This window comes from Blennius ocellaris (genome assembly GCF_963422515.1).
Source record: "Blennius ocellaris genome assembly, chromosome: 16".
Lineage (NCBI taxonomy): Eukaryota > Metazoa > Chordata > Actinopteri > Blenniiformes > Blenniidae > Blennius > Blennius ocellaris.
In genome coordinates, this window is record NC_137665.1 from 14,971,690 (window position 1) to 14,985,302 (window position 13,613).

General features: G+C 46.6%; 1 protein-coding gene across 1 annotated transcript; it reads right to left on the reverse strand.

The window, feature by feature from the left end:
- Positions 1-502: 502 nt before the first annotated feature.
- ldlra (low density lipoprotein receptor a) lies at positions 503-10,460 on the reverse strand (the record flags this gene model as incomplete). The annotated part of the gene is made up of 18 exons (XM_080511977.1): positions 10,379-10,460; positions 6,163-6,288; positions 5,862-5,984; positions 5,373-5,753; positions 5,160-5,282; positions 4,939-5,061; positions 4,675-4,794; positions 4,379-4,504; positions 3,379-3,550; positions 3,061-3,288; positions 2,854-2,972; positions 2,602-2,741; positions 2,372-2,513; positions 1,465-1,608; positions 1,116-1,379; positions 902-979; positions 645-808; positions 503-559 (listed from the first exon to the last, which is right to left on the reverse strand). Exons 1-18 carry the CDS (start codon positions 10,437-10,439, stop codon positions 503-505), a joined length of 2,691 nt encoding a protein of 896 aa, XP_080368103.1. The 5' UTR covers positions 10,440-10,460.
- Between the last annotated feature and the right edge of the window lie 3,153 nt (positions 10,461-13,613).

Sequence of the window (13,613 nt, forward strand, 5' to 3'; positions counted from 1 at the left end):
TGCGTCAAGGAGCAGCGACTTTATGCGTCATGCTAAAGCTATAGATTTGGCATGCTCATAGCTACTCCTCACGAGGTTTTTATGTGGATTTGTGTAAAAGAACGTTATTTTGAAAACGATCTGATGTGATCAGAGTTCATTTTGAAAACGTAGAGGCGGAAATATGGTGTTTTTGTAAATACCGGGTGACGTGGCCTTAGTTATCCAGCGGCATCACAGTGAGAAGGCAACAAACAACTGAGGGATCTGAACTGTTAAAGATTTGCTACATTAAAGTATACAATGTTCACCGTTGGCTAGACTGGGAAAAGGACTTGATCAACCTACAAATATCTTTCACCTTTACCCTGATATTTCCACTGTATAAAGCTTTCGGAGGATTTCCTGGGTCCAGTTTGTCACCTACAGGTTTTGTCTTCAATAGCTGTGAGGTGTGAGGTAAAAATCCTAAAATACACTGAAGGTAGCTTATTGACGAGCCTCCTCTTTCCTCCCGATTCTTTCAGTTTTCTGTGAAGGCGGGATTGTCCGCCTCTTCATCCAAGCTCACAACTTGTCTCTGGAAGGAAAGCAAACGTAGGAGATGTAATACTCAACTTTCATGCATGTAAGTTAGCCCTGAGGTAATCTCCTCTTAGACATACTTTTGGATAAGAGTAACCATCAATGCTGTGGCTTCTCCAGATGTGCACTTGGTCTTCAGTGGTTTTCTGATAGACGGGATTGTCGAAGTGAATGGTGTTGGTGTTCTTTAGCCTGTAGTTCCTCCATAGCAGCAGTGCACCCACAGCCAGCAGACAAATAATTGCTGTCAAATGGGAGAAAGAAGAGGCACGTGAGTGGGTTTGTTTCATATAAGCAGTTATTTTGGGGACAACTCACAGTTGCATACACAACCTACCCAAAGGCAATGCGATGTAAAGTGCTATCGGGGTGTTGGAGGCCGACTGAGGTATGAACACATTTCCGCGTTGGACATCTGCAGGAAGAGCAAACACAACAGTGAAAGTTAATGATTGATCGAACTGACCTGCACCAGAGCATCTAGTCCAGGAGTTGAGAGTGATGCGCTCAGGAAAACACATCTCGTCTTCAACAAGACAGTGGCCACTTGCCTGGAGAAGTGACGGGAGCCTGGGTGGTGGTCTGGGGGATTTGGGGCTTCGGTGTAGGTGCTGTCGGTTCAGGTGTGGTCCTCCTGATTGGAGGCTTGGTGGTGCGTCGTGGAGGCTGGGCAACTGTGCTGGTGATCGGGACAGGCCTGGCAGTGGTGGTGCGGACCTCGAGCTTAGGTGTGGTGCTGGGAGGTACCGTTGGCACGCGGGGGGGCCGGGTGGGGGTCGCACGAGGCTGCACAGGAGCCTCTGGCGTCACCTCAGCTGATTTGAATAAACAGAGGAGATGGGTAAGAGCCAGGAACAACTTTCATCATTTTCTCATTGCTATTGCACAACATCCACTGACCAGGCACACATGTCCTCATGTCCCTGGCCAGCATCATGTGATCTGGACAAGCGCAGGTGTATTGGGGGGGGTGTCGGCCCACTTGAGGAGCCGCCAGGCACAAGAATTCACAACCACCATTGGAGACCTGACACCCGTCCCTTCCTGAAACAACAAAAAGAGATAAATATTTTAGCAGACTTTCCATTTTCAGAATTTGTGTCTGGATTGCCGGGCAGTGAGCATCATGTGACCTGAGCACTGTGACCTCACAGCAAAAGTATCACCAGTTTGAGAGTGTGTGGATTGTTCAGGTACGACTGTCCATCCGTGTCTCTGTGTTTACCCTACAAAGAACAGATGAATTGTGTAGAATGTACCCTGCCTTCACCCACAGTCAGCTTGGACTGCCTCCAATACCCAGCAACCCTTGGCCAGATGACGCAACTACCAGTACCTGAACACCACTGAAGACTAAAAACTTCACTTTGAGATCACTACTACAAAACTACCAACTTTCAGATTTATTTAATGTGCAAAAGTCTTAATGGGGCATTGAAAATGCCGTGAGTTTCTGACTTAGATCCTTTTTGAGGTTTTGCATGGATGAACTGGAGAAGGGGACAGAGAGAAACTAGTCCACGTATGGCCTGTTGACACACAGCCTCCGGCAGCATCTGTAATCCCCTTCAGGCCACATGTTAGCAACTACATTTTTTTTCAAAAATTCCCAAGTGATGTATTTACAGGCATGCTTTATGTCCGTTGAGCCTGTGCTGAAGAAAGGTCTTTTTTCAAAGGGCATAACAAAACCCATGAAAACAACTGTGCTCAAGACTATGAAACCAAAAGTGATAACTTGTTTCTGTGTATTTATTTGCTTACAAGACTCATTATCAGACTAATAGTATGTTTTTCTTTTCTTTACCGGCTGGTTGTTTGAGGTTATGGAAGAGAATAATGTCTTCTGGTGACATGAGGTGCTCTGCTACTGATGTGATGTCGTCGCCTGTCAGCCTGTTCGCACTGAGGATAGCGTTGTTGCTCACGTCTGTCCAGAACACTTTTTCCTACAAGTATAGAGAGAACCGAGATTAAGCAACTCTTCACCTGTGCATTGACAATGGGAATGATGGGAATCGGGCAGTGTAGATATACCTCAAATACAGTGATTCCTAATGGATGAGCTAAGCTGTGTTCGTCAATGATGAGGGTACGTCGGCTGCCACCCTGGACATCGATACTGGAGAGTGTGTGCAGCTTGGAGTCCACCCAGTAGAGCCGCTGGTTTAACAGGTCTGGGAGGAAGGGAGGAAGCAGAGGTCGCGGTCAAGAAGACAGACCTGAAAATCATGCTCCCATGGATGGATAACAAGGTGAAACTAGAGATCCATTGACGCTGTAGTTTACCCAGTGTGATGCCATTCGGCCAGACTATATTGTCAGTGACCAGAGCAGAGCGATCTCCTCCATTGAGACCTCCCTTCTCAATCTTTGCAGGATTTCCCCAATCAGTCCAGTACACAAAGCTGGAAAGTGAGAAAGATAAAAGTTAAAGATCCCAGATAAGCAGACTCCGTCAGATTGTACTTCACTTGTTAACTGCTGTTTGCTTACTTGCTGTGGGGGTCAACCACAATAGCGCGGGGTTTTGATAAACCCTGGTTGAAGAGAGTTTTGCGGCGGCTACCATCTGCCGTCACCACAGAGATGGTACTGCGGATGCTGTCGGTCCAGTAAAGGTTACGGTGGACCCAGTCAAAGGCGATGCCTTCGGGTGCGTCGATGTCACGATCGATCACGATATGGTGGTGAGTGGAGTCGTCAGCCGAGTCCATCGAAGTTCTGTGGTTTGAGGAGACGACAGGCATTCAACAGGAATAAAGGACACAGACACATTTTTTTCCCCCCTATTCTGATGCCTTTCTTACTCACCTGTAGATCTTTTTCTGTGAGATGTCTGACCAATAGATCTCTTTGCCGGCCATGTTCATATCGAGAGCCACGACGTTCTTGAGACGGGGGATTACTCTCGTGTATTCACTCTTGTCCAAAGTCATTTTTCGTACTTCGTGACGGTTGGTGAAATACAGGTAGGCTATGGTACCTAACAAAATCAACACAGGCAAGTTAAATCTTTAAATTTGTCTCCAGACTGTATAAAGAGAACACTTGAATCTCTTCTTTTTCCATGAATTGGTTTCAAAGATTTCCATGATTCCAAGAAGTTGACACATGATGAGTTGATTGCCAAAATAACTCTGGCAGTGTAGCTCGTACATATTTGCCAACACACCAACACATTTTCTCAAACTTTGATCGGGTTGTGGGAATCAAAGCAAAATCCTACAAAGTTGACTTTCCTGTTCCAGTGATGGTGTACTCCGTGTCTATTTGTCTTTGGGTACATCTGCTACATCCCTGTTTTGTAGTTTATGTACGCAAAGGCAAATGTTTACTTTGAAATGACGGAAGTGAGAATCTTATCAATGTGAATGGTACTGATCATTATTTTAACAAGGGCTCCAAGTCAGGATGATCAGCGCACACTTGCGCTGGCTGTTACACATCTCTTCATTTGATCATGTGTCCCAATTGATACTGAGCAAATCAATACATGGTGCTCTTAGACTTGTGGTACGATTCCATAGTTCGACCAATGTTTGGTGGCGTTTGTACGTAGTTTGTTGATGGGCTCAAAGAACAACAATATTTACTGCCAACACACAGCTACATAAATAGCCTCTTAACGTAAGTTACCATAACAGCATTGACATTTCAGTTTTTCTGACGTAACATGGATGCAGTTCTTGCTCGGCTCGATTTTGTTTATAAAAGAGGGATGCACGCTTAAGTCATAGTTTCATCAACCATTTGATAGTTACATAATACCACAAATAACCACATGCGCGTAATACAGAAAGTTCATATTTACCAATGGCCTTGCAGGCTTTGGTTGCTGGGTCAACCTGATAACCCTCCTCGCAGTCGCACTTATAGCTGCCAATCTGATTGATGCAGATTTGGCTGCAGGTGTCTGGGTAGGCACACTCATCGATATCTGATTCAATGACACCAAAGAAATAAACTGTGAGTCACAGTGGTTGACAGGAAAAGGTTTTTGTCAGAGTAAACAGATGACTGAACTTTTGGTAATTTCAGTGAAGGTCAGATAAGACAGACGTGTGGAGGGGGGGGGGGGGGGTCAGTGGTTGTGAATGAGTGAGGTACCTTCACAACGTTTAGTGTCAACGAGCCTGTATCCGGAGGGACACAAGCACTCGTAGCCGATCTTCAGGTCTTTACATATGTGAGAGCAACCGCCGTTGTTGTACAGACACTCATTGGAGCCTGAAGTGGGAGAAGAAAAGGTTTTTTTGGGGTTTTTTTTCCTCTCAGGACAAAACCAGCATTCTCAAGCTTTCAGCACCCTAGTTAAGTACATAAAAGTAGTAATTATCCAGACAGTTACCAGTTGGGAGCTTTTGTACTCACCACATTCCCTAAGAGGCTCATCTGACCAATCCCTGCAGTCGCGACGCCTGTCGCACACCCGCTCCATGTTAATGCACTCCCCGCTGCGGCATTTGAACATGGTGGGACCCTCACAGTGAGTCGCTGCGTAGGAGACATAGAAATAATCAAACAACTTCAACACAAGCTAGATATTCGGCAGTTTATCCGGTGCCCAAATGGTAGAAGGCAGAGATTCGTACCGTTAACACAGCCGAGTTCATCACTCATGTCCTTGCAGTCGTACTGCTGGTTGCACTGGCGACTGCCGTGGATGCAGGTGCCATCCCCGCATTCAAACTCGTCAGGACGGCAGGTGACGCGAGCTGCGGGGACGATGGCAGGTGACAATGAATTGAAGTGAAGGACAGTTTATTGGCAAACAACACAAGCACTTCGTAAAGACTTGCATTTACCACAGTTGGCTTCATCCGATCGGTCGTGGCAGTCAGCTCCTCCATCGCACCTCCAGTTACCATGAATGCACTCCCCGCTGCCGCAGTGAAACTCCAGCGAGGAGCACTGGTGGGCGGGAGCAGAGGCCACGCTCTTTGTGCCGCAGTTCTGGGTCCACTCGTCCGAGCCGTCCGAGCAGTCGGAGTCGCCGTCGCAGGCCCACAATCGCGGGATACAAAGGGAGTTGTTACACTGGAAAGACGTGGCGGTGCAGGTGACCGGCGGGCACGAGGCCTCGTCGCTGCCGTCGTCGCAGTCCGCCTCGTCATCACACACAAAGGAGGACGACACACACTGGCCGCTCCCGCAGCGAAACTCTGAGGCTTTGCACTGTTTGACAGCTAAGCGAGACGAGATGACGCGAGTCAGTCAGCGGAATGAAGGACTGAGCAAACATTAGAGTAGAAACCGAAGAAAACAAAACTAACGAGAAAAGCGACATAACTCACCACAGCCGTCCTCGTCGGCTCCGTTCTCACAGTCGGCTTTTCCATCACAGCGCCAAGTCCTTGGTACACACTGGTTAAGGCGGCCCGCACAACTGAACTGTGTTGGACTACATGTTTTGGTCACTAGAAAAAAGAGAAAAGTGGGAAGTGAGTATAATCCTCACATTGTGAAATTGTGGCATATATGTGTGTGTGTGTGTGTGTGTATATACACACACACACACACACACACACACACACACACACACACACACACACACACACACATACAAATAGTGATACAGGGTTGCCAGATACTCACAGCAATTAGCAGGAAGTTCATCAGATCCGTCCCCACAGTCATCTGTACCATCGCACATCCATCTTATTGTGATACATCTCCTGTTCAAACACTGGAACTGGTTTGTCCGACATGAGGTTAGCGCTCCTGTACCAGGAAGATTGGACAAAAACCATTGTTTTGGTGATCATATATTCAACTGATATTCAAGGACTTAGCGAGTTAGCCTGGTCACAATTAGTAGCAAATAGAAAAAGAAACTCAGAGTTGATTTCCGTTCATGTTTGGTTGTATTCCTGTTTAGCTGATGGACCTTGACTGGAGGTTATGTCTATGGACGGCAGCACGATGTGAGATGGATGATACGATGTGAAAACAAGGCTTCAGAAGCCACCGCTTTTCCTGCAAACTTTTTCTTTTTTCACCGTCGGTCAACTTGTTTAGTTATTGTGGTGCGTTGTAAGAGGTCACATGACCATGGCTTCATGCAGGATCTGTAAACACCTCTCATGAGCGGTGCCTGTATCACAGGTGCCTTCATTACCATGTGTATCCCTGACAGGAAACTCACATGGGTCAGGATCTAACAAGACTCTGTTCGGCCTTAACTGTTCTTCAGTTATGCTACAGCTGCTCTCATAAAACACTTTCACTCCAATACTGCCTCATGACACTTCACAGCTCACCTGAACCTCAAGGAACAACAAGGGAAGTGGTTGTCCGACGTTACACTCAAAACACCAAACGCTTGTAAGTTTGAATAGAGCTCACACACTTGTGCTCTCTAAGTAACTCCATATTCACTCAAGACGCAAATGTCATCATCATCATATAACAATTAAAGCCTTCCATGTCCTGCTTTTGTTTATCTATTTTAAGCAACTACTAGATTTCAAAAGTCTGTCAGTCATCCACTCAAACTGAATGTCAGTTCCAGGTTTCCATCAGGCTACATGATTTGGTGTAGTTACACCCACATGCCTTTGTTGCAAACTGAAAGTTGAAGATCTTTAATAAAGTTGAAGATTCAAACAATCTTGTGTGTCCATTGATGACACCCATCTGAACCGACATCTTCAGTGATGTATGACTTCATTCAACCAAACAAATCCTATTTTTGAAATCACTCACCATTATCACATGGTCACCTGACAGCGTGCAGCCCAGATCGTGTGTTTAAAACTCGGTTATTTTTATCAGGGTTCAAAGCCGCAAACATTTGATGCAGTTGGACCAGGGCACGATAACCTCTCACTGTGGTCTGCAACCTCTCTGAGCAAAAGAGTCTGTTGAATCCAGCTGTTGTTTTGTCTCTCTGTCACGAGAACAGTAACTTAGGTTGTAATGGAAATAACAATAGTCTTTTTGTTGCATTTTTAGCTGATATTTTTCCAATTTTATTGGATTTTGCAATTTTAGCTGTTGTACCTTTCTACTCATTTTCCCCTTCACCTTTTCTAGTGGTTTAAGCTTTCAGTCAATGCAATTTTTAGCAAATGCAGTTCACAATTTGAATTTTTTGGGGCAGCCACTTAGCTATTATGTGACTATTTTGTAAATTTGAGCTTATTTTTCTTAAATTAATCTGTTTCTATATATAATTTAGTGGAATCTACAGCAGGGTTGCAGAGTCACATGTGGCTCTGGAGCCGTGGGGCGCAGACCCCTAGGCTACAGGAACCAGGAATGTGTAAAAAGAAAGAAAAGAAAAACGAGTGAGAAATCATCCAACAGTTGAACTATTTCTAACGAGGGAAAACTTCAGCGAAGGAATGCAGGATGATGAATGTGTCCGGAGGAGTGTGTGGCTGCGTGCTGCAGTGTATACACGGGGCCCTGTCTCACACATGCGGAAACATGGACACATGCCTACTTGTTTAAATAGGGATGGCCGGCGGTTAAACGACAACCCAAACACAGATATGGGGAGTTCTTATGGAAGTCGTTCAAGCTGCTTTTATCAGGCAGCTGAAAGGACGAGGTCACGATCACAGCAGGAAAACCTGCCTCCCGGCCATCACGGCCCCTGATGGCCAAAGCGCTGAAGGCAGAGAGATCCCCCCCCCCCCCAGTCCCCCATCTTTAATGTCCCCGATGAAGCCAGTGAACTGGAAGAACCAATTAGACTGTACATCAAAGACGCGGCCACTTCATGAAACAGTACCGGAGGCCATTTCTCCCCGTGGCCCCTGGGGGCCGAGCACAGCGGACGGCCACCTGTTTCTGACAGGAGGCCGGAGGGGGGGGGGGTCAACCCTCGTCCCACCAGCAGTTTGTTAATTATCTTCCTCATTACCTGAGTCAGCAGAACTCAGACGAAGCATTTTGACCTGAATTTGAAACGTTCACGTGCAACACTCTCAGAACAGACGATGAACTCGCCTCACGGGACAGAAGGTCTCAAACATCTGCTGCCATCAGTCATGGTTAGTGTTTTACCTGTCGCAAGTGAATAAATCAAGGCTGTGCTTTGTCGGCTTTTGCAGGGTTCGTCTCTCCATGATTGTAAAGATAAGCCTAAAGCTATACGTTAATCGGCTTTACGATCGCACGTGAAAGGTGCCGTATTATTGCCTTCACCATAAAGATAAATGTCGCCTGCGCATCAAGAAACCGGAAAGCCTTTCAAAGGATTTCCTGAAATACCAGTGAAAGGTTTGACCTTGACGTTTGATTCCAGAGTCGTCCGACAGAGTCAGCTCTGATTCCATGAAGCCGACGTCATGTTGCCCAAACCCGGGTTCATGCTGGATATTTACTCAGCGGGCTTCCAGGTCAGACCTCGAAAGGCAAACTGGACGGAACGGCAGCATTGTTGATTCAGTGTGAATCAGAGAAAGAAAATAAGCACGCCTCCATCGCTTCTGTTTGTGGACGTCTTTCGAGAGTCTCAAATGTGAAGGAGCAAATCTACCGTCGCCGCTCACCTAAATTAGTGAACAATTCTAAAATAAGGCTTGAAAATCATGAAAGAAGCAGCAACCTAAAATATATCATCTCCAGTTTCTAACTCCCAACCTTATTGCTGTAGTGCAGTGATTGGAAAGCATGGGATTGACGATCCGGTTGACATTGTGGGGTGTGAGGTGACGTCTACTGAGGTAAACCAAGGTGAAAAAACAACTTGGTCATTTGTACCACGATGACGCGTGCTTTGAATCAACGCAATAAAACGTCAGATGAACTAATAAACCACGTTGGAGTGATGAGAGTCAATGAAACGACTTTTTAGAGGACAGACTGGATGCCGCAGTATTCAGGGATTTTTTCCATCAGGACTGGAGGCTTGGATGCGATACATATCTGCTTGTGCAGTGTGTGAAAATTCACCGGCCGACCAGTTCCAACACGTCTCACCAGCTTCCCAGAACCCAGTGGGAACAGGTCTGACGGCCATCCGGCCGCGGCGTGCCACCAAAACTTAGAGGAATGTGCTTTAAGACAATGTCTGTATTTGTATATGAATGAGGGGCTGGAATTTTTTTGGGGGGCCTCCTGCAAACAAACAGGCCGTTGCATCATGCTGGAAAGAGTGTGTGCACCTGTAAATCCAACTTGATGCAATCTTTTTGAAATGTTGCCATGTTTAAGGTTTTTTTTTCTCTCTCTCTCTCTCTCTCCATTGTAGTCTGGTTCCCACATTATGAATGGCAACTTCTTTTTTTTTTTAACCGGCTTTTGAGAGCAGCCCTCCTCTCCCTGCTTGACATCCTTTTCTCCAACACCCAGACTGTATTCACGCTGCTCGAACCTCATTGGCTGCACAAAGCTGAGCGCCAGTACATGAAAAGGCACAAAACATGCAGCTCCATTCAAAAAGCCAGTGAAGGGGGGGTAAAAAAAAAAATGCAACTGAGAAGAGAGCTGCAACCATTTAAAAAAAAAATTGAATGAGTGAGTTTAAAAAAAAAAAAAAAAAAAAGTTGGTTAGAAGGCTGAGTGAGCACTTTTCCTAGAAATGTGACCCTGAGAGAAAAAGGGAGAGTGGGACAGAGGGGAGATCTGACCTACTTTCTGCAAGAAAAAAAAAATCTGCACCCTCCCCCCTTTTTTCATTCTTTTTCTATTTCTTTTTTTTTTTGTACCCCTAATCAACTTACACCCGGAGCTGTCAGAGGAAGGGGGCTATTAAAAAAAAAAAAAAAAAACGCTTTATTATTATTAAGAACCGGCCGGAGCGCGAGAGCGGCGGAGTGAAATACTCGTGCTGCTCGGAGGAGAGGTGAGGTTGACTTACTTGTCTGGATGAAGGAGCAGAGGAGGAGAAGCAGCACTGGGGGGTAACACTGGGGTCTCATGCTGTCCGGCCTGCAGCAGCTCGAGAGATGTAAGGGGAGAGGGAGAGGGGGGGGGGGGGATGTCTTCTTCTGTGTCCTGCTTCTCTGCACCTGCACAGGTAGAAGCTGCTCGGAGAGCGAGAGAGATGCTCCTGCTGGAGAGGTGATGTGGTGATGAAGGGCGGCTCCGCGTTCACTGCACTGTTTGACAACAACATCACCGCCACATTTCAATGTGGTCCAGCGGTGGGCGGGGCCACGTGCGGGCGAGGGGCGGGGCCACTGTGGGGAGGTGGGCGGGGCCACGCAGTGGTGTGATTTCTGAGGCCGCGACAAGTGCGCGAGGCGGGGTTTCGTTCACCCCTCACACACACGCTCACACACACACACACACACACACACACACACACACACACACACACACACACACACACACACACACTTAGACAAAATATGCAGATAAAACAGCAGGACTCGCAGCTTACCAAAACTATTCAAAGTGCAGCTTTTCATAAAGAATTTTATTTAATTTTTTTTAATTTTATTTGTTGCAAAAAATAAGGCCACCTCCAATCAAGAGGCTAAAAATCCAGAAAACAAAGAGTGACAGTTGTGTACACTTTCTAAGAAATTGACTGTAAAGTAATCATCTTGGCATGTAACTTTAACTGAGGTCAGGCGTGGATCATAAACTTTACATTACAGATTCAAAACCCTAAATCCTCATGGATCTATGAGTCTAAACACTGGTGAACCACTTTCCAGATATTTCATCTGAATGCCACAGTGATTAATCCCTGCAGAGACACCAAGTGGGAGTTGGAGCTTTTCCATAGTGAAAGGTAAACACACAGCTCCTGCTCCTCCACACGTGACGCTCGCTTTTCCCTCCGACTGATCCCAATAAACAACTGAAGTTTCAAAGAATCGTTTTTGGAGTCGTAGTTGAGCGGACCACACGGGGGATTCTCAGAGTGGCAAACAAAACTGCTACACCGGCCCCCGTCACGCGGTCAATAATCACAGGACTTTGTTTGCCTCTGCTTGAAGGTCTGCGGTGGACGGCGCTCTTCAGGTCGATCCACGGCACCTCAGCCAGGTTAAAGTCTGGCGCCTGACTGGTGCGCTCCAGCTTGATGACCACCCCTGACATCCCTGCAGGAAAGACCCAGTTTCCCAATCCTGGCCCCCGCGGGACCTGCTGCCCTTCATGGCAGCCCCCTTTTATAAGCCTGTTTGGCCTCAATTCACCACGGAGAGAGCAGTAGAGGTCCAGCCACTGGTTTCTGGATATCGGCGCTTCAGTGACACCAAAACACACGAGTTTCAGAGTCACAGAACCGGAGTTCAATGATGAAATGGGCCCGGATGAAAAGGCGAGGATGAAAACCGACCTTTAACCTGTCAGGTCCAGTCCTCACTGGAGAGAAGCTCAATAAAAAGTTAGATGTTCAGTGTGGAAATGTGGCTCCTTGACTTGCAGGAGTTCAGAAGAGAGAAACTTCTGTTGTACTTAAGAGAGGTCCTTGTCAAGGTCTTGGTTTTGGCTCGGTCATCAGAGACCACCAGAATGAAGAAGGGGGGTCAATGAAATGGTTTTGTTTAGGGGTCCACCAAAACAGCACAGTAGCCAATCAGAAGGCAGCTCTGCACAACAGGGCATTATGGTTCAATTCCAGAGATTGAGCCTCAGAAAACACTTTTCCTTCCTTTCTCTCGTGAAAACACCACAAGTCCTTTGTTTGCCGAATTGTTTTTTATTTGATAACCTTCATTATTACCGCCCATCCCACAAATGCATGTTACCTGCAAACACAACATCATTGAGAAGAGGAATAAACAAAATTCACAATCATTTTTATTTTTGAGAATTGTTATTGAACGATCAGATTCCTTTTCATGGAGGCAGAAGACATGCAGCTCTCGTCAAAAAAAAGACACGTTGCACACTGAGCGGCGTCCAACAAGGACCGACGAGGAGTTTCCAGGCCTCCGCTGGAAATGAGTCCAACCGTGAACGACTATAAACAAACAGCGCTTTCCAAACTGTCCGATTCAATCTTGAAATTCCTGGTTAAACTTTGTCCTCCTCCCAAACACATGTACATGAGATCCAGGAATCACAACGCGGAATCCAGACCCCCACCCCCATGTGTGTCTCCCCCGCCTCTTTCCGGTTCTTCCAGCCACACCGCCTTCCCCACAATCATGTCGTCTCTTTTACAAAAACAACAACCGAAAAAAACAAATTGCTCTCTTGGCAGTAACGCTCTTCTTCTTCTTCTTCTTTTTTTTTTTTTTTAATTCCACTTCAACAGGTCAAATCAGGTTCCTCCAGATGCATCAAAGCAGATTTTCTTGGGGGGGGGGGAGCGGCAGTGGCTGGAACGCAGTGGAGAAAAAAAGGCACGTTTCCACCGGTGGGTCAGAGGACAAAGACTGAAATATTTCAGGCTCGCCGGCTTCACTCAGTACTTCTGTCATCCATCTTTCACCATAAATGCGCCTGTCAGAGGAGAGAAACCTCGGCTCTGCAGATTTGGGTCAAAAAGCGATTCCTTGGTAGCTGTTACCTCGACCCACGAAGAGATGATTGGAGCGATGCTGTGTGTACGGAGGGGACACATTGGAATCTGGCCGCTGTGGGGGTTTTGTTTGGGGTCATTTCTCGAAGGACCGACCAGATTTCAGCTGCATGTCGTTCAATCGAATGAGTCCAATAGGAGAGAAAAAATGATGACGACCACAACTGTCCAAACACTCAGGGTTCTGTTGGTGGTGGTGGGGGGGGGGGACCCTCAGATATAACTGCCCCTGTTTGTTCAGGTGTTGGGGCACGAGCCTCAGGGATGCTGAAATATTCACATGAGGGGAAGGCGGATTGGTGTGTTTTGTGTGCGTGTGCGTGTGCGTGTGCGTGTGTGTCTCAGGGTCGAGTCACTTCTGAAGGAAACGTGTTTCTGCAAAGAATGTGAAGTAGCACATTTTTCCAAAGGAAAGTTAAAACAACGCAGAAACGCTGAACAAGCGTTCTGAATCAGGTCCCGTTTTACACGACGACGTTTCAGGTGAAATCGTGTCGTTTTTGCGTGGTCATTTCAGAGATGTTTCGCGTTTACACGGCAACGTTTTGAAATCAATATCCACTTCCATGGCAACGGCAAAAGCGATGTTTAACATGCCACGCCACGAGTT